General features: G+C 42.1%; 1 protein-coding gene across 1 annotated transcript in view; it reads right to left on the bottom strand.

Annotated features, from left to right (window-relative positions):
• LOC126188284 (leucine-rich repeat and WD repeat-containing protein 1-like) overlaps positions 1 to 25,617 on the bottom strand; it is an 84,873-nt gene that overhangs the window by 18,669 nt on the left and 40,587 nt on the right. Inside the window, exons 4-5 of the mRNA XM_049929868.1 lie at positions 13,423 to 13,624; positions 13,088 to 13,347 (exon numbers count right to left, since the gene is read on the bottom strand). Of these exons, the coding sequence (XP_049785825.1) occupies positions 13,088 to 13,347; positions 13,423 to 13,624 (462 nt within the window). The remainder of the gene's footprint in view (positions 1 to 13,087; positions 13,348 to 13,422; positions 13,625 to 25,617) is intronic.

Below are 25,617 nucleotides of genomic sequence, written 5' to 3'. Positions count from 1 at the left end.
ATTGTTATTCCTTGTTGCGTTTTGCCTACTACCACCTTGTCGCGTCACAGGAGGCGTCCTGTCGGGCCTAGGGAGGGAATTCTCTAACCTAAAAAACCCACATGTGCACTTCACACAGAAATTTGCACCCCAGATCTCTGCAGAATCGTCTGAGTCTCTGGTTTAAGCCTTCCACTCGGCTCCAAACCAGAGGACCGCGATCGGTTCTGGGAATGATACTACAAATAGTTAGCTCAGCTTCCACCCCACGAGCGAGGCTTTCCGCTTTCACCAACTCCTCCATCCGCCTGTATGAACTGAGGATGACCTCTGAACCCAGACAGCAGGAGTCATTGGTGCCGACATGAACAACAATTTGCAGTCGGGTGCACCCAGTGCTCTCTATCGCCACCGGCAGGTCCTCCTCCACATCTCGGATGAGAGGTTAGGTTAGTGTTGTTTAACGTCCCGTCGACAACGAGGTCATTAGAGACGGAGCGCAAGCTCGGGTTAGGGAAGGATGGGGAAGGAAATCGGCCGTGCCCTTTCAAAGGAACCATCCCGGCATTTGCCTGAAACGATTTAGGGAAATCACGGAAAACCTAAATCAGGATGGCTGGAGACGGGATTGAACCGTCGTCCTCCCGAATGCGAGTCCAGTGTGCTAACCACTGCGCCACCTCGCTCGGTACATCTCGGATGAGACCCCCTGGCAAGCAGACATAGTGGGCTCCATCACTCACCTAATGTTGGAGCTGCCAATCATTAATAAGCCCCTCCCCCTGTGTGCCTGCTCGGACCTGCTGAAGGAGCAGCCACATGTCCACTCAAAAGCAGAGCAGGCGATACCACATGGCTAGCCTCCACATCGACCCTCCGCCACGTGCGACGCGAACGCCGTTGAACCCGCCACTCACCATGGGGAAAGGGCTGCCCTGCCGCGCCCGGTACCCACAAAGATGTCTCGACAGCAGGGACCGTGGGTGAAGCATGTAATACCTGGGGTGTACCATGCGACGCACCAGACTCCCCACTGCTGCTGCACTCCGAGGCAGCAGCCTGAAGACAGCTGACCATGGCCATCAATGCGTTCAGCTGTTCGCGAACAGTGGCCAGCTGCTCCTGCGTCCATACACAGCAGTCACACATCCTATCCATCCTAAGAAATCAATTTACTGTAGAGTGTTAATCAACTTTTAACTAGACTGCTCATTCACTAAAGGCGTCTGATAGCTGACTGATCTGAGGTTACTAGACACTTCTTGTTGAAAACAATGAAAATAAGCACTACCTGTCTCTGGACTGTATTCAAAACAGAAACTAGCATTACTGGCACTACAGCTGACTAAAGGGACTCTCTCTGACTGTATTCGAAACAAACACGAAATATATGGAATACTATTACTAGTAATCGAAAATTAAAGCTTCCTAAAGGCAAAAACACATGGAAAAAGAAGTGACAAGTAACAAAAATACAGTTAGTACTTAAATTAACGTAGCTCGCTGCACAGCAGATGTGAAGCAGACGGCAGTTACGACGACACTGCCACTAGATACTTGAGGAATGAAGGCGTAATACCATACTTAAGTGTTGTAAGACTGGACAAATGCTTAAAGCAAATTGTAGGCATAATAAGAAGTGTGAAATAAATGTGTCTTTTTTCAGGTATTAAAATTTTACTTATTTATTAAGAAGTGAAATCTTTGTTAAGTCAACTGTACATAAAGAGCATACCCCTCCTTTCCAGAAAACAAGTTGTAATAATCACAAAAAGTGTCGATTTATTGTAAAGTAAACGTGTGTTTCTTCCAGCAGACTTAAGTGCAAACCAATAATGCAATTCTTTTGTAAAGCAAATATGTTCTACTTTCAAATAACTGCAAACGTTCTTCATTTGTGTGGGCATATTGTCCATAATTGCTTTACAATTCCTGAGGGTATTTTCGTTCTGTCGTTGCAGCTACAAAAAATGTGTTTTTTCATCAGATGCATTTTGCTTTATTGAGGTAAAACATCATCAGTTGTCTAAGTTATTTTCATTTTGATTTGCTTTAAGATCAAAAAAACAGTTTGGTAACAACATGTTGGATTTTACTTACACTGATTTCCGCTTGATTTCTCACCTAAATCAGGATACATAGTCTGCTAGCACATCACTGATGCTTTTTTCTGATAGTTTTAGTCTAATTTTTAGTTGCTCTACAGAACTATGCATTTTTTGTTTTGTTTTACACAGCACACTTTTTCACACACCACTGGTTTCTGTTTGTTTCTACTTCTACATATGTATTGTGGCTTATTTTGTAGTGTTGCCAACACAATAGTTTGCCTTTGATCTATACTCCTTTTTGGTTTATTGTATGTGTGTAATTCTATTTAATTATGTTGCTCTGTATTTATATACTGTGTAAGGATAGTAAACAAATAGTGATGGAGGTTTGTGTGTGTGTGTGTGTGTGTGTGTGTGTGTGTGTGTGTGTGTGTGTGTGTGTGTGTGTGTGTGTGTGTGCGCGCGCGCGCGTGTGTGTGTGTGGGGGGGGGGGGGGGGGGGGGGGAGCCATGATAAGTGGACAAAAGTGTATAGTAGTGTAAGTTGGAGGAGAAGGTGAGGAGCATGAAGTGAACCTAAAAACAGAATACAGCAACTACACAAAGACATAAAATACTGTACACAAAAACAAAGTTCACAACAGAAGAAGAACAAGAAACTCACTCAACTTTCTAGACATAACCATAAGAAAAGACAATAACAAACACATATTTAACATATACAGAAAACCCACAAAACAAATAACATTATCTTAAATGCAACCTCAAGCCACCCACAGAATCATGAAAAGGCTTTAATCACATACATGTTAATCAGACTGAACACGATTCCCCTCCACTTCTGATTACCAGAAAGATCTAGCCATTACAACACAAATGGCATTGAACATGGACACAAAGAAACAATGATAGACAAACTAAAAAGAAAAATAAAGACACAAATAATGAAGAAACTAACCAAACCACACCAACACACAAAACATGCACTACTATAAAAAATGGCATACACTGACCTAACAACAAATTCATACATAAAATAAGTAACATATTTAAAAAACGGCATAAACATTGCATACAAAACAAGCAACTCAATACAAAAGCATGTCCCAAAACTGAAATCAAAACCAGACAGGTACCAACAATCTGGTATCTATCAGCTCCAGAGATTGTGAAAAGATATACACTGGAATGACTGGGAGAACATTTGACACAAGATATAAAGAATACATCAGAGCATTTAAATACAGTAGAAATCTTTCAACATCTGCTGATCATCTAAAACAAGATCATCGTGGATGAAGCAATATTGAAAAGCTATGATCATCATCATAAGAATCAGTCAAGACAGACACCACCTCCCTTTCTGAGAACATTTCCATATACACAAAGCATTAATGTAAAATAAACAGTAATGACCAAATAAATATTGGAAACCAAGCTGATGAAAAAGAAAAGATCCTTTTCCATCCTTCACCCTCTCCCACTCAACCCCCACCCCTCCCAATTTCATTTCACTTCTTGCTCCTCACCTTCTCACCCAAGTCACACTCCATCACACTTTTGTCCACTCATCATTGCTTCTGCCTCCCCAACACAAAAACCCTCCTTCACTGCACTTACACAGTATATGAATACACAGCAACATAATGAAACTGAATTACACACACACAGTAAACTAGAAACAGAATACGTAAAAGATAAACTAGTGGTAATGTCATGTTGGCAACACTACAAAACACAAATCACAATATATATTTAGAAGTATAAAAACAAACAGAAAACAGTGATGTGTGAAACAGCATGCTGTGTAAAACACGAGAAAAGTCCAGTTCTGCAGAGCAATTAAAATTAGACTACAACTATCAGTGTCTAAAGAAGGAAAACACAAACGATCTGCCAGTAGACTGCATTTCCTGTTGTTGGCGAGAAATCAAGAGGAAATCACCACAAGGAAAAACCAACATACTGTTCACATTTTTTGCAGTTGCAACAACAGAACGAAAATACCCTCAAGAACTGAATACAACTAAAAATTTGTAGTTGCTCAGGATAGCAGTTACAAGTTTTTTTAGTCATAGAGTGGTGGTAGGGTATAGTGGTGTCACATATTAGGATAATACGAAGCTTGGAAGGCAAAGAGCAAAACCCAAAAATGAATAATTTTGGTGGAGAGAGCACAAAGAAAATTCCACCAGGAAGATGTTCACTTAGGCATATCCAGATACCAATGTGGAGCTCATGTGAAGCCAGCAGCAAGACACTGGAAGTGTAGAAAGCTGACCATATATGGTCACAGGAGGTCTTGCAGGGCAATAGCCAGAAAAGCTGACACGGAAGGGGTGATGTAGCCTGCCTCACAGTATAAAGGAAGAAGAGACGGCCCCTGACAGGGGCCGTTACAAGTTCACATTTGTCCTAGAGGGACCTCCCTATAGGTCAGGCTCGGGGCCTCAACTTGGAGAATTTGCCTTGGCTCTACCATATTCAGTAGTTAAATGCATATCTTCCTTCAGTGGAACTTTACTGTCTGTACAGAAAGAAATACTTTTGTGCTCAGACGAGCATTAAAGGCAGTTTTTGTTGAAGCATTTTGTCTTTGTTCATATATTTTTTGACTAAGTTCCATAACGCCTTCAAAACAGTTAGCCATCACCAGTTAGCTGACTGAATGGACATTCCTCAGTATGGATGTCATTTAGCATCTAGACTGCTCATTGGATGCACAGCAGGACAGGTGACGACCTGTGGCAATGTGATGACAGAGTAAAATGCAGATGCAGCAACAAGTGTTTCAAAGCATTCCATTCTGTGTACACTGTGTAACATAAGGCTCCCAGCAGATGACTCGTAAGTGCTCCCAAGTTGACTGAACATCACCATCAGTTACACCATCTCGAGATCAGAATGTGGATCAATGGAGACATGTTACATGGTTGGATGAATCTCATTTTTTGTTACACCAAGTTGATGCTCATGTCTAGATATGCTATCATCCAAATGAATAGCTGCTCGAAATAAGCTTCGCATGAAAGACACAGGTTGGTGATGACAGTATTGTGCCATGGAGGACATTGACATCTGTGAGACTTGTAGCACCAATCTAAGGCAGCACCACCGCAGCTGCAGACTACATGAATATTACTGCAGACCAATTGCTGCCTTTCATGCTTGATGTCTTCCCCAACAACAATATGGGCATCTTCCAGAAGAATAACTGTCCATGCCACAAGACCAAAATTCTGCTACAGTGGTTTGAGGAGCATGATAGTGAACTCACAATGTCTTGGCCACTATATTTGCCAATCTGAACATGTTGGAATCTGGAATGCTACTGGGTACCAGCTCCGCACTGACACACCACTGGCCCTTAATTCAAGGGAACTTAGTGGCCTGTGTACAAACATCTGGTGCCATATACTTCTGGAAATCTACCAAGGACACGTCGAATCCATCCCACGTAGAATAGCTGCAGTGTTGCATTCAAAAGGTGGACCAACAAGCTAATAAGCAGATAGCTGCAACTTAATGGATAATAAATGGTGAAGCTTAACTTGAGGCTATCTTGTTGATTCCATAAAATAATTGTTTTTTAAACTTATAGCTACTAAGCCCCCATGTGCAGCTGCATGAATAATAAATTGTAAATTTGAAAGTCAGTATCTACAGGGTCTCTGAATAAGTGGCTGGATCTGTAAGTGTTGGCTACGCTACAGTCTAGGGGCCAACCAACGCACTAAAACCAAAAATCCAGTCACAAACTTCAAATAAATGCAGGTAGGAGTTAGCAACAAAAATAATGTTCAGTACTCAACGCATTTTAATTTGTAACAAAACCGAGTTTACTGGATCACTGTAATTTATCACAAGCTAATAATGAAACAATGGAAACTCCATGTAGGAATGTCAACAACTTAGGAAAAGATAAATTGCTACTACAGTAAAGAAGACACGCTAAGTTGCAAACAGGCACAATTAAAAGACACTTACACAAAGTTTTCCGCCACTGCCTTCATCATCAAAAGAGAAAGAGAAAAACACACACTATTTATACTTGCAAGCAAATCACACACACGCGCGCGCTACCACCTAATCTGGTGCTCTGAACTGGTAGGGTAGCACCGTATTTTATAATGTTTCCAATTCATAATTGACAAGAATATATGAAATATTTGACTACAGTTCTCCTCAGATACTGAAGAATACATTATCTTGTTCTTCATTTTGCAATGTAATTTCTATGAGCATCACTGACCTTTTTTTTTGTTATTTCATTCTCTCTCTCTCTCTCTCTCTCTCTCTCTCTCTCTCTCTCTCTCTCTGTCTGTCTGTCTGTCTGTGTCTTTTACTCATAGAACTTCTGTATTCTTTGACTTTAATTCTAGAAATTTTAGCTTACTTTCTTTGTGATATAGTTGGGTCTACCTCACTTTTTTGCATGTACTGTTATTACATTAACTTCAGTCATAGGTTCTAGCTTCACAGCATTATTCAAAATGTTCACACGTTCAGCTTGTCTTCTACTCTGTTCTGATTGTCTGACACCACTTCATTTTAAACTGAAGTTAAACTATTTTCCCTTGTTTTCTGGTCTCTTACACTGACATTTTGGTACCAACTTTCTTTCCCCATTTCCTTGTTGGGTTCAGATCATCTACTACTGAGCCTTCTCATGCCTCTGCTGTAACAGGTTCATAACTTGTTCTCAGATCAACAAAAATCACTGTCTTCTGAATTACATACATTTAAATTACGAGATACTGATGGTTCATTTGCGAGTGAGAATTTTGCTGGCGGTACAATTTAAATTTTTGAGCAGGCAATGTCATAATTGTTGGGCAGCTTCAATATTTTACTTCCTCTTGTTATGCAGTTATTTGCTTGTATTTGCATTTCCTGCAATATTAATAGAAATCTCCAGAAAATTTGCTGCTTGGATGTAAAATTTATACACTATGTGCCACTCTGTATAATTATTATAGGTCTATAGCATTGTGGGAGTCACCAGAAGAACATCTGTGAATGTACAATGACACACACTATTCTGTGGCGACGAGTGCACAGACAATCTGCTTTGCTCTTTGATTTTTATAAGTATTCTTTGTATTGACTTATGTTTTTCAGTTGATTGGTGTTTGAGCTTTAGTAAATAAAAAAGTTATTGCTTGACTACTACGTTGTATCTCTTCAGCAGACGGGGAGAAGCTGTAGTTGACCAAAGCATATTACCATCTATGTCCACAGATTTGTCACATTAACATATAATAAGACAGGAGAAAGAATCGCAATACAAAGCTAAGCTAGCCTTAATTGTATTGGTGAATTTTGTTTTTATATAGGTCTACACCCGATTATTTTCGTACTGAAAACAGGATACTTTATTGTTTGTGGACCCCACCATTTTTGCATAGTTCATTTAATCTTCTACACACATTAGTTAATCACTTTAACAATTAACTACTTATTATATTATCACTACACTAGAAAACCAGTTTTATAGTTTAATGATAATTTTGTTAAATTTCAGAAATAATGTTATAAATATTGACAACAAACAAAATAATTATTACATTGGCACAACAGTGAAGAAAGTGTGGTAAATTTCCAAACAGAAACACTCTTCTGAGGTATGGGGTTTCATGCCTTAAGATCTTAATGTTATAAGATACGAGTTTTCAATGGCACAACTAAGGTGCAGCAGGTCCCCTAAAGATTAGCCGTTCCTGACTATTGCCTCAACTACTACATTAGAGCCCTTACCTGAACTGTTGTTGCTTTTTAACAGGAGTTTATACTTTCCTTACAATCCAGTTAAGCAACGAAATATCCTCACTTGTTTCAATGCATAATGTTCCATAGTCACAACCATTAGTGGGTGCTGAAGCAGATATTCAGTTGACGGCAAATGATAACAGCCAAACAGTTGCAGGATAAAGATTTATTGAAATCCTTGTCCATGGTTTTGGTATATCTAAATATACCTTCATATATTTAAAAAGAAAGATGATGAGACTTACCAAACAAAAGTGCTGGCAGGTCGATAGACACACAAACAAACACAAACATACACACAAAATCTAGCTTTCGCAACCAACGGTTGCCTCGTCAGGAAAGAGGGAAGGAGAAGGAAAGACAAAAGGATATGGGTTTTAAGGGAGAGGGTAAGGAGTCATTCCAATCCCGGGAGCGGAAAGACTTACCTTAGGGGGAAAAAAGGACAGGTGTACACTCGCACACACACACACATATCCATCCATACATACAAGACACAAGCAGACATTTGTAAAGGCAAAGAGTTTGAGCAGAGATGTCAGTCGGGACGGAAGTATAGATGCAAAGATGATGTTGAAAGACAGGTGAGGTATGAGCGGCGGCAGATTGAAATTAGGAATTAGCGGAGATTGAGGCCTGGCGGATAGCGAGAAGAGAGGATATGCTGAAGGGCAAGTTCCCATCTCCGGAGTTCTGACAGGTTGGTGTTAGTGGGAAGTATCCAGATAACCCGGACGGTGTAACACTGTGCCAAGATGTGCTGGCCGTGCACCAAGGCATGTTTAGCCACAGGGTGATCCTCATTACCAACAAACACTGTCTGCCTGTGTCCATTCATGCGAATGGACAGTTTGTTGCTGGTCATTCCCACATAGAACGCTTCACAGTGTAGGCAGGTCAGTTGGTAAATCACGTGGGTGCTTTCACACGTGGCTCTGCCTTTGATCGTGTACACCTTCCGGGTTACAGGACTGGAATAGGTGGTGGTGGGAGGGTGCATGGGACAGGTTTTACACCGGGGACGGTTACAGGGGTAGGAGCCAGAGGGTAGGGAAGGTGGTTTGGGGATTTCATAGGGATGAACTAAGAGGTTACGAAGGTTGGGTGGACGGCGGAAAGACACTCTTGGTGGAGTGGGGAGGATTTCATGAAGGATGGATCTCATTTCAGGGCAGGATTTGAGGAAGTCGTATCCCTGCTGGAGAGCCACATTCAGAATCTGATCCAGTCCCGGAAAATATCCTGTCACAAGTGGGGCACTTTTGGGGTTCTTCTGTGGAGGGTTCCGGGTTTGAGGAGATGAGGAAGTGGCTCTGGTTATTTGCTTCTGTACAAGGTCGGGAGGGTAGTTACGGGATGCAAAAGCTGTTTTCAGGTTGTTGGTGTAATGGTTCAAGGATTCCGGACTGGAGCAGATTCGTTTGCCACGAAGACCTAGGCTGTAGGGAAGGGACCGTTTGATGTGGAATGGGTGGCAGCTGTCATAATGGAGGTACTGTTGCTTGTTGGTGGGTTTGATGTGGACGGACGTGTGAAGCTGGCCATTGGACAGGTGGAGGTCAACGTCAAGGAAAGTGGCATGGGATTTAGAGTAGGACCAGGTGAATCCGATGGAACCAAAGGAGTTGAGGTTGGAGAGGAAATGCTGGAGTTCTTCTTCACTGTGAGACCAGATCATGAAAATGTCATCAATAAATCTGTACCAAACTTTGGGTTGGCAGGCCTGGGTAACCAAGAAGGCTTCCTCTAAGCGACCCATGAATAGGTTGGCGTACGAGGGGGCCATCCTGGTACCCATGGCTGTTCCCTTTAATTGTTGGTATGTCTGGCCTTCAAAAGTGAAGAAGTTGTGGGTCAGGATGAAGCTGGCTAAGGTAATGAGGAAAGAGGTTTTAGGTAGGGCGGCAGGTGATCAGCGTGAAAGGAAGTGCTCCATCGCAGCGAGGCCCTGGACATGCGGAATATTTGTGTATAAGGAAGTGGCATCAATGGTTACAAGGATGGTTTCCGGGGGTAACAGACTGGGTAGGGATTCCAGGCGTTCGAGAAAGTGGTTGGTGTCTTTGATGAAGGATGGGAGACTGCATGTAATGGGTTGAAGGTGTTGATCTACGTAGGCAGAGATGCGCTCTGTGGGGGCTTGGTAACCAGCTACAATGGGACGGCCGGGATGATTGGGTTTGTGAATTTTGGGAAGAAGGTAGAAGGTAGGGGTGCGGGGTGTTGGTGGGGTCAGGAGGTTGATGGAGTCAGGTGAAAGGTTTTGTAGGGGGCCTAAGGTTCTGAGGATTCCTTGAAGCTCCGCCTGGACATCAGGAATGGGATTACCATGGCAAACTTTGTAAGTGGTGTTGTCTGAAAGCTGACGCAGTCCCTCAGCCACATACTCCCGACGATCAAGTACCACAGTCGTGGAACCCTTGTCCGCCGGAAGAATGACGGATTGGTCACCCTTCAGATCACGCATAGCTTGGGCTTCAGCAGTGGTGATGTTGGGAGTAGGATTGAGGTTTTTTTAAGAAGGATTGAGAGGCAAGGCTGGAAGTCAGAAATTCCTGGAAGGTTTGGAGAGGGTGATTTTGAGGAAGAGGAGGTGGGTCCCGCTGTGACGGAGGACGGAACTGTTCCAGGCATGGTTCAATTTGGATAGTATCTTGGGGAGTTGGATCATTAGGAGTAGGATTAGGATCATTTTTCTTCGTGGCAAAGTGATATTTCCAGCAGAGAGTACGGGTGTAGGACAGTAAATCTTTGACAAGGGCTGTTTGGTTAAATCTGGGAGTGGGGCTGAAGGTGAGGCCTTTGGATAGGACAGAGGTTTCGGATTGGGAGAGAGGTTTGGAGGAGAGGTTAACTACTGAATTGGGGTGTTGTGGTTCCAGAGTGTGTTGATTGGAATTTTGAGGTTTTGGAGGGAGTGGAGCTGGAAGTGGGAGATTGAGTAGATGGGAGAGACTGGGTTTGTGTGCAATGAGAGGAGGTTGAGGTTTGCTGGAAAGGTTGTGAAGGGTGAGTGAGTTGCCTTTCCGGAGGTGGGAAACCAGGAGATTGGATAGTTTTTTAAGGTGGAGGGTGGCAAGCTTTTCTAATTTGCGGTTGGCCTGTAGGAGGATGCTCTGAACAACCGGTGTGGATGTGGGAGAGGAAAGATTGAGGACTTTTATTAGGGACAGGAGTTGATGGGTGTGTTGATTGGCTGAGTGGATGTGTAGGTGAAGGATTAGATGGGTGAGGGCAATGGATTGTTCGGTTTGGAACTGGTATAGGGATTGATGGAAAGAAGGGTTGCAGCCAGAGATGGGAACTTTAAGTGTGAGGCCTTTGGGGGTGATGCCAAATGTCAGACAAGCCTGAGAAAATAAAATATGGGAGTGTAATCTGGCTAGGGCGAAGGCATGTTTGCGGAGGGAATGTAAATAAAACTTAATGGGGTCGTTGTGGAGGTGTTGTGAGGGTGACATGGTACTAGAAGGTGGAAAGTGGAACACGAGGCTGAAATGAAAATGAAAATAAATATAAAAATATATGGGGAGAGATAAAGGTAAAGGTATGACAGCTGCCACCCATTCCACATCAAACGGTCCCTTCCCTACAGCCTAGGTCTTCGTGGCAAACGAATCTGCTCCAGTCCGGAATCCTTGAACCATTACACCAACAACCTGAAAACAGCTTTTGCATCCCGTAACTACCCTCCCGACCTTGTACAGAAGCAAATAACCAGAGCCACTTCCTCATCTCCTCAAACCCGGAACCCTCCACAGAAGAACCCCAAAAGTGCCCCACTTGTGACAGGATACTTTCCGGGACTGGATCAGATTCTGAATGTGGCTCTCCAGCAGGGATACGACTTCCTCAAATCCTGCCCTGAAATGAGATCCATCCTTCATGAAATCCTCCCCACTCCACCAAGAGTGTCTTTCCGCCGTCCACCCAACCTTCGTAACCTCTTAGTTCATCCCTATGAAATCCCCAAACCACCTTCCCTACCCTCTGGCTCCTACCCCTGTAACCGTCCCCGGTGTAAAACCTGTCCCATGCACCCTCCCACCACCACCTATTCCAGTCCTGTAACCCGGAAGGTGTACACGATCAAAGGCAGAGCCACGTGTGAAAGCACCCACGTGATTTACCAACTGACCTGCCTACACTGTGAAGCGTTCTATGTGGGAATGACCAGCAACAAACTGTCCATTCGCATGAATGGACACAGGCAGACAGTGTTTGTTGGTAATGAGGATCACCCTGTGGCTAAACATGCCTTGGTGCACGGCCAGCACATCTTGGCACAGTGTTACACCGTCCGGGTTATCTGGATACTTCCCACTAACACCAACCTGTCAGAACTCCGGAGATGGGAACTTGCCCTTCAGCATATCCTCTCTTCTCGCTATCCGCCAGGCCTCAATCTCCGCTAATTCCTAATTTCAATCTGCCGCCGCTCATACCTCACCTGTCTTTCAACATCATCTTTGCCTCTATACTTCCGTCCCGACTGACATCTCTGCTCAAACTCTTTGCCTTTACAAATGTCTGCTTGTGTCTTGTATGTATGGATGGATGTGTGTGTGTGTGCGAGTGTACACCTGTCCTTTTTTCCCCCTAAGGTAAGTCTTTCCGCTCCCGGGATTGGAATGACTCCTTACCCTCTCCCTTAAAACCCATATCCTTTTGTCTTTCCTTCTCCTTCCCTCTTTCCTGACGAGGCAACCGTTGGTTGCGAAAGCTAGATTTTGTGTGTATGTTTGTGTTTGTTTGTGTGTCTATCGACCTGCCAGCGCTTTTGTTTGGTAAGTCTCATCATCTTTCTTTTTAAATATATTTTTCCCACGTGGAATGTTTCCCTCTATTATATAAATATACCTTCATAATTATGCTGTACAGATGGAGGTGATATTTTAATTTTAACTACTGACAATGCCTTTGGCATGATTTTTTTATGTATCTCCATTGTAGGATGTGATTTTCGTGTATTTTTGTTTTTGATGAAGGTATATTTAGATATACTGAAACCGTGGTCAAGGATTTCAATAGATCTTTATCCTGCAACTGTTTCGCTGTTATTTACTGTGAAGATTTTCAACAGTTACTGCTTCAGCCATGTTTAAAATTTTGAGATATTCACTTCCTACTGACTGCACCCACAGAGGGGTTTATAGATCTAGTTCAAGCAGTGAAAAGGCATTGTAGGGAAAATGATATAAGAAACAATACAATGAACAATAAGTTAGATCTACCATGCATTAATAAATTCACAAAAATTTGTGATTGTGGAAGGAAAACAATATTTACCTTTGCTAAATCCCATGTTCATGAAGTAATTATCTGTGTTGCTCCATTTTAATGTATACGCTGGAAGTATTTTCACAATGCGTCTACTTTTACAACTTTTTAAGGCTTCTGCTAAGCTCCATATATAAATGGCGCCATGCAATGCGCATTTTGCAGCAATTCTTCCACAGCCTAGAACTTCAATTGAGTCAACCAGCTGTGGACTATTGGCATTAATACTGCCAGGCATTGGTGGCATTTTCAGTTCCTTCTCCTGGAGACTAAGAGAGATTATATATAATATCACTTATATTTTACACTTACATATCTGTCATCATTAATCAGCACTAAAGTACCTAGTATCTCTGACATCTCCGGACCATACACAAACACCATCTGCACATGATACCAGGAGAGATTTAGTTTCCAAACAGTACGCAAGTTGAAATACTTCATGCTTTGATGATAACTGATGGAGTGTAGTAAATTTCACTGCATACTTTGGAGGTACTGGGTATCCAATGTCCCACACTAGGATAGTGCCATCGCTCTTTGCTCCTGTAATGAAGACTACCTCAAAATACATGAAATAACAGAATATTTATTAAAATGTAAGAAATATTTCAACTGAAAAACTTATTACTCACTCATATTTGTTAGGCACTAAACAAAAATCATTAGATGACTGGAACACTCACTGAAACTATAAATCCTACATAAATATACACCAATTGTTTCAAAATCCATCTATGAATGAGATTCCTCTGTTTGTTTATCTTAATAATTGACACTATGAACAGATTCACAAGAAACAAGATGTTTCTTGTGGAAACTGGAGTACATACAACACAAGCAAAATTATATAACCTTCCAAAATCTCTTGATTTAACTTTTAATAGTTATTCTGCTAAAATGAATTAACCTTCTTGATAAATTTACTAATTATCTTGAGTACTCACACTGTTACAGACTTTTCAATTAATCTGCTGTCTTTGCCACCTGTGTGATGCAAAGTAAATATTTTTTATAAAACATATTTAATTAGTTTTACCCAAATGAAACTACCAGAGATCTTTTGAAGTGTCAAATCTCTCTCTCGAACCACTGTGCCAGGGTGGTGTAGTGATTAGCACATCTGCCTAGTGAGCTGGAGACCCGGGTTCGAACACCGCCCTTGGTACAAATTTTCATTTGTCACTTCAATCTGCATATATACATCATAGATGTTCGAGATATGAAAAAGTCTCTGGTACCATGTAGTTTCTCTTGATTAAAGCACCTATACCTGGATTTCAGGCAGGCTCCTGTTTCGTTCAATGCTGAGGTTCTATTTCAATACAGTTGGAGAGGTGCTGCAATGCTGTTCAAGTCTAGAGGGAAGACCAATGTGGGATCAATTCCAGTTAACACTGTAGCAACATGACTGATAACTAATCAAGAACTGATATCCTATGTTGCCATGCAAAATTGTCACAGTATCTGGATGTTACTAATAAACATTTGCAGAAAGAACTTGTAAGCAAAGAGATAATACACTTATATACCTCTATGTATCTACAGGAAAAATATGTTTACATTATGCAAGCACATGATCACATAACAGCTAGGCATATCGAAGAATGCTGAAACAATTTAACTGGACCTGTGTGAAGAGAACACCTTGGCCTACCACGGTCGCACTGGGCTAAAATCAATCTGAGCAAAATATTTAGAAAATAACATTATGTTAAGCATATGACTTTGTAATGCCCAGATTTAAGAAACACTTCCAAAACAATCAACCCCACATCTACTATAATACTCTTCTGCTTTCAACCCCCGAATAAGATTTGCTGAAATTCATCTCACAATTTTGAGAGTATCTACTACTGTCCATCCTACTTCTGTACTTATTAGGCTGTGTAACATCCTGTGACATATGTCCTTACACATGATTCCTGCTGAAGGGAGTGACTCTACAGGAAAAACTGTTTTATGCAACTTAAATATCAAGTAGACATTGTCATCATTGGGCAGAAGTAGAGAACAATCTAAGAGCACAGATGCGACTGATAAAATTACTCACATTTTGTTGAGTTGGGAGGTGGTGTTGCACTTTCCTTACTGCTCATGTCATGTGTATCCCTGTGTGAACAAATGCTTTAGAATTCCAGAGATTAAAACTAACAAACACAAACTTTGCTCTCAGTACCTCCTCAGTCTTCATTTAGATTGATTCCGTGCTCTTTTCCTTCTTCACTCACTTCCAACAATTGTTCATTCTCTTTCTTAATTACAGACTGCTCTTTTAGCACTATTTTTCTATCTACTCTCTTATCTTCTGCTTGATCCATCTTTCAAGTTACTGCTCAGCATTAATATATCAAACCTTTTATTTTTCCTGTTTTCTATTTCCCTGTCTCCTGCCTCAAGTTCCAAATGATAAAAATCAAATGTCATATTCTGTGAATGAAAAGATAAAAAATCTACTCAGCTAGTGGCAGTAGAAGAATACACACACAAGAGGGTCTAACTTTTACAAATTTTCGGAGCCAGTAGCTTCTCCTCCTGGTAGAAGAATAGAAGGGGGAAGGAAGAGGGTGAAGGAAAAGGACTGGTGAGGCTTAGGGAAAGGGGTACAGTTAAGAAAAGTCACCCAGAGCATCACGCACGTGTTAATAAGATTGAAACACTAAGTGCATTGTACATAACTGAAGTAGGAGGAGGGTGAAAAAGAAAGGTCAGAAAATGAAAGATGTAGATAACTGAAAGAGTGAAGAAAGGAGTAGTTACTATGAAGAGATGCTGAGGTGGAAGGCACAGACGTAAATTAAGGCCAGGTGGGTGGTGAGAACCAAGGACATGTAGCGCTGGTTCCCACCTGCGGAGTTTCGAGAAACTGGTGTCTGGGGAAAGAATCCAGATGGCATGTGTGGTGAAACAGGCACCAAGGTCATGACTGTCGTGCCTAGTTCAAAAGCAGATTTCTCAGGCCATCACATCCAATCCTACAAAAAAAAAAAAAAAAAAAAAAAAAAAAAAAAAAAAAAAAAAAAAAAAAAAAAAAAAAAAAAAACTCCTGTCAACCAATATTATCCTGGTCTTCAATGTATTAATCAACTACTTCGACAAGGCAATGACTTCCTAAAATCATGCCCTGAAATGAGATCCACTCTGCCTGAAATTTTGCCTCCCACACCCAGAATAGATTTTCATTGCCCTCCCAGTCTCTGCAATATCCTTGTCAGGTTCTATGCTCCTTCTGTGCCCATCTCTCTACCCTATGATTCCTACTCCTGTAACCGTTCCCGCAGCAAGACTTGCCCTATGCACCCTCTGCCACAATCTATTCCAGCCCTGTAACTGGAAAAACATACTACCAAAGGGAGAGCCACATGTGAAATGACACGTCATATACCGGCTGTTATGTACACACTGTCTGGGAGGTAGTCAGGCTGATGTGAAAGGGCAGTTATTAATTAGGATGAATGGGCATAGGCAGAGGGTGTATAGTGGCAGCACACAATGTTCTGTTCAAAAATGGTTCAAATGGCTCTGAGCACTATGGGACTTAACTTCTGAGGTCGTCAGTCCCCTAGAACTTAGAACTACTTAAACCTTGCTAACCTAAGGACATCACACACATCCATGCCAGAGGCAGGATTCGAACCTGCGACTGTAGCAGTCACGCGGTTCCAGACTGTAGCGCCTAGAACTGCTCGGCCACTCCGGCCGGCATATTCTGTTGAAGGGCATGCTCTACAGCATGACAGTCATGACCTCGGTACCTTCACCACATGTGCCATCAGGATTCTTCCCCCAGACACCAGATTCTCAAAACTCCGCAGGTGGGAACTAGTGCTACAACATGTCTCGGTTCCCGCCATCCACCTGACCTTAATTTATGTTAATTCCTTCTGTCTCAGCATGTATTCACAGAACTATTACTTTCTTCACTCCATTTTGTTATCTTCATCTTTCATTTTCTGATCTGTCTATTTTTCGTCACCCCTCCCACCTCTGTTACATACAATCACTCTTATTAACTCATGCACGGTGTTTTAGTAGTAATCTCTGTGTTGCATATTACCCTGCTGCCCACCTTAAGTTTTCAGGTTTTCAAGTCTCGTCCGGTGCAGTGCCCAGCAATCAGTCTTTCCTTCTCATCCTTCCAATAAGTCTCCCCTGATCTGAGGTTCTGGGTGACTTTTCTGAACTGTACCCCTTTCCCTAAATCTCTCCAATCCTTTTAATTCACACCTCTTCTTTCCCCTTCAACTCTTCTGCCAGAAGGAGGAGCTACTGGCTCCAAAAATTTGTAAAAGTTAAACCCTTTTGTGTGTGTATTCTCCTACTGCCACTAGATGAGTAGGTTTTTTATCTGTGCACTTACATTATATTGTCAATAATTAATTATTTTGTTGTTAAATGTCATATCCTGATTCATTTTTCTACCAGTTCTACTCTACTCCAGTCTCGAACAGTGGTACTTTCTGGATTTATATTTAATATACACCCTTTTCTGCAGATAGCACTTAATACATTATAGTGGAAGGATGTGGGAGAGGGGCTCCTACTGGAGGTGCAGACAATTTAGACCAATCTGTTGCAAAAACTCTCTACTAACAATTATTCATGAATGCACAGCAGTGCATCTGCAGCAGGCAGACACAAGGCAGCAGGTGATGTTCCTCGGACCCAAGCAAGTCAGCCCAGACATCCCGAGAGGACGGGACAGGACGGCAGGCTAGTAGTGAGACAGGGAGTAGCTAGGGTTAGGCAGGCACATTCAGTGGGAATATAAAACTGAAGACCACAGAGTAGTGAAGTAGGGTGGAAATCACTGTGTGGCCCCAACCATGAAATGGTGGCACAGTGCTGGCTGCCTGGGTGCAGGCAGACAGACACTGATCATCGGTTTGTTACCAGGGGATGACGGTCATAGCTATGTCGTGTGTATGTGTGTGTGTGTGTGTGTGTGTGTGTGTGTGTGTGTGTGTGTGTGTGTGTGTGTTGGGGTTTATGGGCGCTCAACATCGAGGTCATCAGCGCCCTGACACACATTAAAAGGAACGAATGTGGACATACCGAAGAAAACTGAAGCACACATGGAAAGAAAGCAGGAAAAGAAAGAAAATGCTATTTAAGAAAGTAAAACCGAAGGAAAGGGAAAACATAGCAACAAGAATGCCACTGAAATTGTCACTGGCTGGTTACTTACATAAAATATGGGTGAGCTTGTCACACAGTGAGCAAATTAAAATCCTCTCCCTAAAATCTTTGTAAAAACATTTGACATGGCACAGAACTTTAAAACTTTAACCACATTCGTCCGAGCGTTGCTTAAAAGAGTTGGCAGGTCCGCTGGCAAGTCAGCCGCGGCCCGCTGGTCAGAAAATAAAACGCAATCCAATAAAACGTGGCGCACAGTGACCTGGACGCCGCAAGCACCACACATTGGAGGGTCTTCTCGCCGTAGCAGGAAGCCATGCGTCATAGGGCTGTGGCCTATTCGAAGCCGAGTGAGGAGAACCTCGTCCCGTCGATGGGGCTGAAAGGAAGTACACCACACACGCATTGTGGTCTTGACTAGACAGAGCTTATTGTCAGTCACTTCCAGCCACTCATCCTCCCAACGACGCACTCGTGAGCTCAACAGTGAGGTGAGTGCGTGCAAGGGGATAGCACACTGAGATACGTGTGGATCGAGACACGCTTCCTTGGCTGCGAGATCTGCCCTTTCATTCCCAGCAATGCCGACATGCCCCGGAACCCAGCAGAAAGCGACAACCTTCCCCAGTCGCTGTAGTCGGAGGAGGACATCCTGGATGGTCTGGACTACTTTATCTGCCGGATACAAATGGTGCAATGAGTGAAGGGCACTGAGTGAATCGGAACAGACAAGAAATTTAGGAGAGGAAGAATGTCTCATCTGCTCCAGCGCCCGCAAGATCGCAGACAATTCTGCGTCAAAGACAGTAAAAGTCTGAGGCAGTCGGACCTTGAGGACACGATCCGGAAAAACAACTGAGCAGCCAACGGAATCCCCTCGTTTCGACCCATCCGTAAAAACAGCTACATAGTCGTGGTGCCCAGATAAAATAGCAGAAAATGCTGCATTAAAAACTGTGGCAGGAGTACAATCCCTCTTGTACTGCAATAAATCTAAAATCACTCCGGGCCTCTTCAGTAACCAGGGTGGCAGGCGGTTAAAACCCTGGATTTGGGGTTGTACAGACTCCACACCGAGCGACTCTAGCACACGTTGCATACGGATCCCAAATGGCAACGTAGCCCGGGGACGGTGGGAAAAAAGGCGGTCCAGAGGTGGATGGGCAACAAGGCAGTGAGCAGGCGAACTGGGAGCTGCAAGAAACTTACAAGCCTGGCGCACCAGCAGGAGCTGCCGCCGGATGGTAAGTGGCGGTTCGCCAGCCTCAGCACAGAGGCTGGGTATGGGACTGGTCCGATAAGCACCCGTGGCCAGTCGGATCCCAGCATGGTGGACAGCGTCAAGGATCTGCAAATAAGACTGCCTTGCTGACCCATATACTGTGCACCCATAGTCCAGCCGTGAACGCACAAAAGCCCGATAAAACTGAAGGAGACGCGCCCTGTCCGCTCCCCAAGACCTGTGGCTGAGGCACTTGAGGATGTTCAGTGCCTTCAGGGTTCTGGCTTTCAAGTCACGTAGGTGTGGCAACCATGACAACTTGGAGTCAAACGTTAGGCCTAGCTATGTCTTAAGTACGGTGATGACTGGCCCAGCTGTACTCATAATGACAGACTGGGCCTGGTGGTTTAAATACTGCTGCCCAGGGATGACTTTGTGGAAAAGATCGCGTTTCCATGTCGCTTGGAAACATCTGGAACAGAGGCCAATGACTGGAGTCTGGCTGTTGTCATGCAGTAGCTGGTCACTGTCTCAGACTGTCAGCAGTTTGCAGTAGTGGATGACATGGAAATGGTGGTTTCCACTGACACTGCTATATACGAAGGGGTGTAGACCAGATAGCAGATTTGTGGTTACGGCCTGTTTATGGATCTGGGCTGTTTTCCGTGCCACTGCAGAACGTTTATGATGGTAAGTATCCTGTTCAACTTTGCAACCTTGCCAAAACCTTTGTGTGGACCACAAAATTCTGCTTCAGAATGTTTGTGTATGCAGGTTTAAAATCAAGCGCGAGAAGAAAGAAGATGTGGCAGTCGAACGGCACCGACAAGTACTTGTCAGGCAATCCATAGATGTTCTATAGGAAGAACCAAGGAGTTTTTATGCAGCTCTGTTTCTATTGTGTCATTGACTATTGTTATGTGAAAGAACAATTGAAAAAGTAATCTGGAAAACTCTTAATCCAGCCTTGTTAGAGGCAAGACCTTTTCTATTATTCATGTGAAGTAGTGTCACGGTCATTAAGTCAACTCAATTTATAAATGTAATTAAATTTGTTTCTGACATTGGACACAGCAAGTGACTTACTGGAATTAGTACATATAAGTGGAAAGTAAGAATTTATGTTGTATGGAGTTCAAATATACTGTTGGTTGACGAAAAGTAACGTTCGCCTATCTACTTATTTCACAAGTAGAGAGAGAGGCGTAAATATTCCCGTACCTAGCATCACTCTACGGAGAAGAAGTCAAGAGTGTTCTCCAGCAGCCAGCTAGCCAAGAAGATCGGCTATGAATCTCAAGTAAGTCACCTCGTATAAAAGAAGTGGGAAGTTTGTACGTCTACTTCCCGCTTTAAATCAGCATAAAAAATGTTAGAATGTGGAGACCTGTGTGAAAGGACTCTAAATCAAAAACTAGAGAAGAAGTTGTTACGTGTTGTCCTAGCAACCAAACATAATACGACACGGGATTTACTCTGAGACATAGGAATATGTTCAAGTATCCAATGAAGCAAAATTTGAATGAAAAATGGTGAAGACATGGAAAATTCACAACTATAAAACAGCAAAGAAGATTTCAATGCATCTGTCGAAGAAGAAATATGCGTAGTACACTTCGACCAAAAAGATCCAGTGCGGGGAGTATACAGCCCTCATACACATCATGGGGATGCAGACATGGAAACCAACCTACATCCGATGCTGCTGACACCAGCTGCTTTTCACCAGCGCTGTCCTGCCTCTACATCTGCCCACCTATGCAACAAGACTTCTACGCCAGGTGAGCGTGAAACAAAACTTCATTACTTTAGTATGAAGTGGTACATACTATTGAGTGAACTTTCATTGTGTAATTATAGTATTTAAAGTTAGTTTTAATTGCTTACTAGGGCTAAGGCATATAAAAGCATGGACAATATACAACAAACTGAAGACACTCAAGAACAAGCTATCGCTATGAGAGTTAGCAAAGAAACACCTGACTGAGCTGACTTGGTAAATTTAATCAAAGCTCAGAGTGCGACTAAGTTTGGTAAATTCTCAATTAAATACCCAGATTTAAGTTTTAATTGCTCAGAGTCTTAAGTTAAACTCATTAGATTCACAATTAAATGCACAGAGTGAAGTTTTGAGTGCTCAGTGGAACATTCTAAATGCCCAGAGTGAAACTCTGAATAATCAACTGACAAATCTAGGTTTGCTAAATGCCAAAGTCGACTCGCAAAGCACAGAAGTTAGTAATCTATGAGAAAGCAGGCATGGGTGCTCTTAAGACTGAATTTGACGCCTTAAATAGTAGAGTAGAGAATTTGAAAATAGAATTAAAGAATGAATTGACTAATTCCTTGACCATTCATGTAAATCAAATGTTTACTGACCTTAGTCAGAAACAGAATGATAACTTCCAAGACTTATCAAAAAGTTTAAAATTTAACATTGAGGAGAGATGTAATAATGTGGAATCCAAAATTAATGAAAAATTAGGATCTTTTGAAAATGTGTGCAATGTTAAGTTTAGTGCTGTAAAGCAGGGATTGACTACTTTGAAAGAGCGTGTAGATAAGAATAATGAATTAATACCGATAGTTCAGTCGCAAATTACAGGTGTCAGTACACAAGTAGATAATGCAGAAAGAAAGTTCAAAGAGAAAATAATGTACTCTGATATTATAAATGTAAGTAGTTTGGAGGGACAATTTGATGAAGTTATAGATCGAAAAGTTACCGAGAGAATAACCTCTGGAAACGTATTGCCTAACGTATTGCTTATTCTGTCTTCTGAACTTAGTGATACCAGGAAGGGTATAGACGACTTGTGGAGAGAATTCAAGCTTATACCGGATAAAGTAGTAAAAAGGGTAACATCACCTAATGTGGTATTAATTAGTGAAGCTGTAACTGATTTACAATGGGGGCTAATTCCGGGTTATCTAGACAGTTACCTAAATTTAAGCAAGACAGATGTACTGATTTCTTACAAAGGTTTAACCAAGCATTACCAAAAAATTGGGAAGATTCTAAGAAAATCGAATTTGCTGTGGGGTACAGTAAATATTGAGAATTTTTCATCTTTGGAAGACTTTCAAAATAAATTTAAACATAAATACTGATCTTCCAGGGCTCAAGAAAAGTTAATATCAGATCCATGGGATCCGGGTGGAGTCATCTATCCCCCAGGGACGTTAACATTCCGAGTTAACGGGCACAGTGACGACCGTCAGAAAAGTTGCTCTGTGCACTATGGGACTTAACATTTGAGGTCATCAGTCCCCTAGAACTTAGAACTTAAACATCACTAACCTAAGGACATCACACACATCCATGCCCAAGGCAGGATTCGAACCTGCGACCGTAACAGTCACGCGGTTCTGGACTGAAGTGCCTAGAACCGCTCGGCCACACCAGCCGGCTGACAACCATCAGATCAAGAGTTGTTTTCGGTGTTTTTTCCAAATAGTTTCCTCTGCCCAATACCTTTAAAATCTTGAACTATTCTGTCATCTACTCTTTAAAATCTAGAACTATCCTGGAGTCTTATTGCTTAGAAAACCGAACATGACTATAAAATAGAGAACAGAACAACTTAAACAGAATCATGGAAATAAAGTGATATCTAGATAAAATAAACTGACAGTAGTATTATCTATCTATATCCAAAGCCTGCTCCAGCTACTGCCGGGTCTGGGTGCTGACGAGTCCTTTCCACTTGGCTCGGTCCTCCCACCAATTTTCTTCCTCCACTTTCTGCCAAGTCACACCTCTCCTTTCCACAGATATTCTCACTCCCATTTTCCACCGTATTCTTGGGTTCCCTCTAGATCTTTTTCCATCCATCTTTAGTTCTTCCATAATTTTGGGGAGTGTCTGCCATGCATCCTCTTAACATGCCCATACCATCTTAATCTCTTTTTTCAATTTCTTCTCTCATACTTTCTTGTTAAAGGTCCTTTCTAATATCTACATTCCTTACTCTGCCTATTCTTGTTTTTCCCCGCTCAGAGAAATTTCATTTCCCCTGCTTGCAGTCTGCTCCAGTCCCTTTCTGTCACTGTCCACGTTTCTCTGCCATATGTGACAATAGGGAAGTAATAACTCTTATACATAAGGAGTTTTGCTTTTCCTGAAACTTTCTTATTCCAAATCAGGTGTTTTATTATTTGGTAGAAATTGCCTCCCTTCTGTAACCTCCTATTAATGTCATTAGTTATTCTTCCATCCCTAGATATTTCACTCCCTAAATAAGTGCAACATTTTACCACTTTGAGGGGTTCTCCATTCAAGGTAATATTTCCATTGATCCCTTTCTCTTCCAAATCCCAATACTTCACTCCTATCTTTATTTATTTTTAATCCATACCTTTTCATTATTTCCTTCCACACATCAAGTTATAACTGTACATCGATCTCTTTATCACCCTATTTTACCATATCGTCTGCAAAAATCCTTTTTTCTTGTCTTTTTCTTTTACTATATCTTTAACTGCTCTATTCATTCCCTCTATCACAACATTAAAAAATGCAGGAGATAGAATACTTCTTTGTTTAAGTCCTTGTCTTATTTTGAAGTATTCATAGTTCCCCAATTGTGTTCTAATTCTACAATTGTGTCCTCTGCACATTGTCTTTATTACGTTAATGTATCCATCTTCTATATCTATCTTCTTCATTTCTTCCCAGAGTCTTTCCCTGTTAACTGAGTATATGCCTTTTCTATGTCTATAAAAACCATTATCACCATTTTGTTATACTCCCATCTTCTTTCCGTCCTTTGATTGTGGCACTATACACAATCATTAACCCGGCTCCAGGCAAGTAGGGTCCGCTTCCCTATTCCTCCACTTGGGTAATTCCTGTCTGGCGCGTCCACGTCGCGGGGGTGAGCATCCTACTCTTCAGTAGGCCAGAGTGCTAGGATGGCTGAGTTCAGGCAGGGACCAAAACCCGTGGGGTATAACACGGAACCCATGCCCAGGGTTATGGGTGAAGACCTTAATGGCAGTGACGGCATAGAAGGAAGACTTCGGAACGGCGTAGCTGGCAGATGAGGCAACCCTCCTTCCTGGGGAGTAAATGAGAAGGGAACCTCTGCCTTGCGGTGGAGGGGAAACTCCAAAGACTAAGGGAGACAATTCCATCAGAAAATCCTTTCTTGCGTTAGGCCTAGCAAGCCAGTAGGAAAGTCTTCATATATTGCTTTCAAAAATAGAGTATTATATTTGTGGAAAATTTACTATGGTGTGACTAACTGAACAGTTGTTATACCGAAATGTATAGCTTTTCTATTTTGTATAGAGTATTTTATACCTTTTATAACATGTGATATAGATGGGAGGGTTTGTATAAATTTTGAAAGGAGTGGGCATCGTAGCTAAAAGCTTGATTTACAAGAACAGATAAATCATGACTAACACAAAACACACATCACACCTTCCAAACAACCTTCACAAACAAGTGTGCCTGATTCTTCATCATTTGCCGTTTCCATAAGAGTTCCTAGGATTTCCTTCGGGTGACCTCGACAGTGAAGGTGGGACAAGTCCGTTCTGTAGCAGACGATTTAACAACCAACCTCCTCCGGCGTCTCACTGAAGTACCTGAGAGGTAGGGATCCTGGGGAATGGGGTGGGCAGGGTTTCCTGTCTTTGGGGCTCCCTTCTTTCTCATCTTCGATCCTAGCAACCACATCTATTTTTTCCTTGCTTACTTCTCATCTTGAGGACATGTTTATTTTTTCCCTTTTTCCACATTCGTAAACTGCTATTGCTGAAGTCCTTCCTTATTTCCATGGTTTATAATAACCTACATCTTATCTTTAGATAAGAAGGTCGAAAAATCAGACTACACAAATGCACACACATATATACACAAGTATACACTTAGACATAAACATACAATTACAGACTATTAGACTGTCAAGATGTGAGAACCGCCAAGTGTTGTAGGAGAAAATGTGGGTGCATCTAGAAACATGCACACAACTATAAGATGCTCTCTTACAGTTCTACATCAAATATACATAAGAAAAGGTGTATATAAATTAAGAAAGAGGCACGAGCAAAGAGAGAAAACAAAAGCAGGAGAGAACGTTAATCATGCTGATCAATAAGAAATGTCAGTATAATAAATACTCTAATGAATTGAAGGATAGTGGGACATGAATAGTATCTATTTATAGTA

The sequence above is a fragment of the Schistocerca cancellata genome, chromosome 5 (assembly GCF_023864275.1).
Source record: "Schistocerca cancellata isolate TAMUIC-IGC-003103 chromosome 5, iqSchCanc2.1, whole genome shotgun sequence".
In the NCBI taxonomy this organism is placed as follows: Eukaryota; Metazoa; Arthropoda; class Insecta; order Orthoptera; family Acrididae; genus Schistocerca; species Schistocerca cancellata.
Note: the sequence above shows the minus strand (reverse complement) of the source record. Positions and strands in the feature narration are given on the sequence as shown.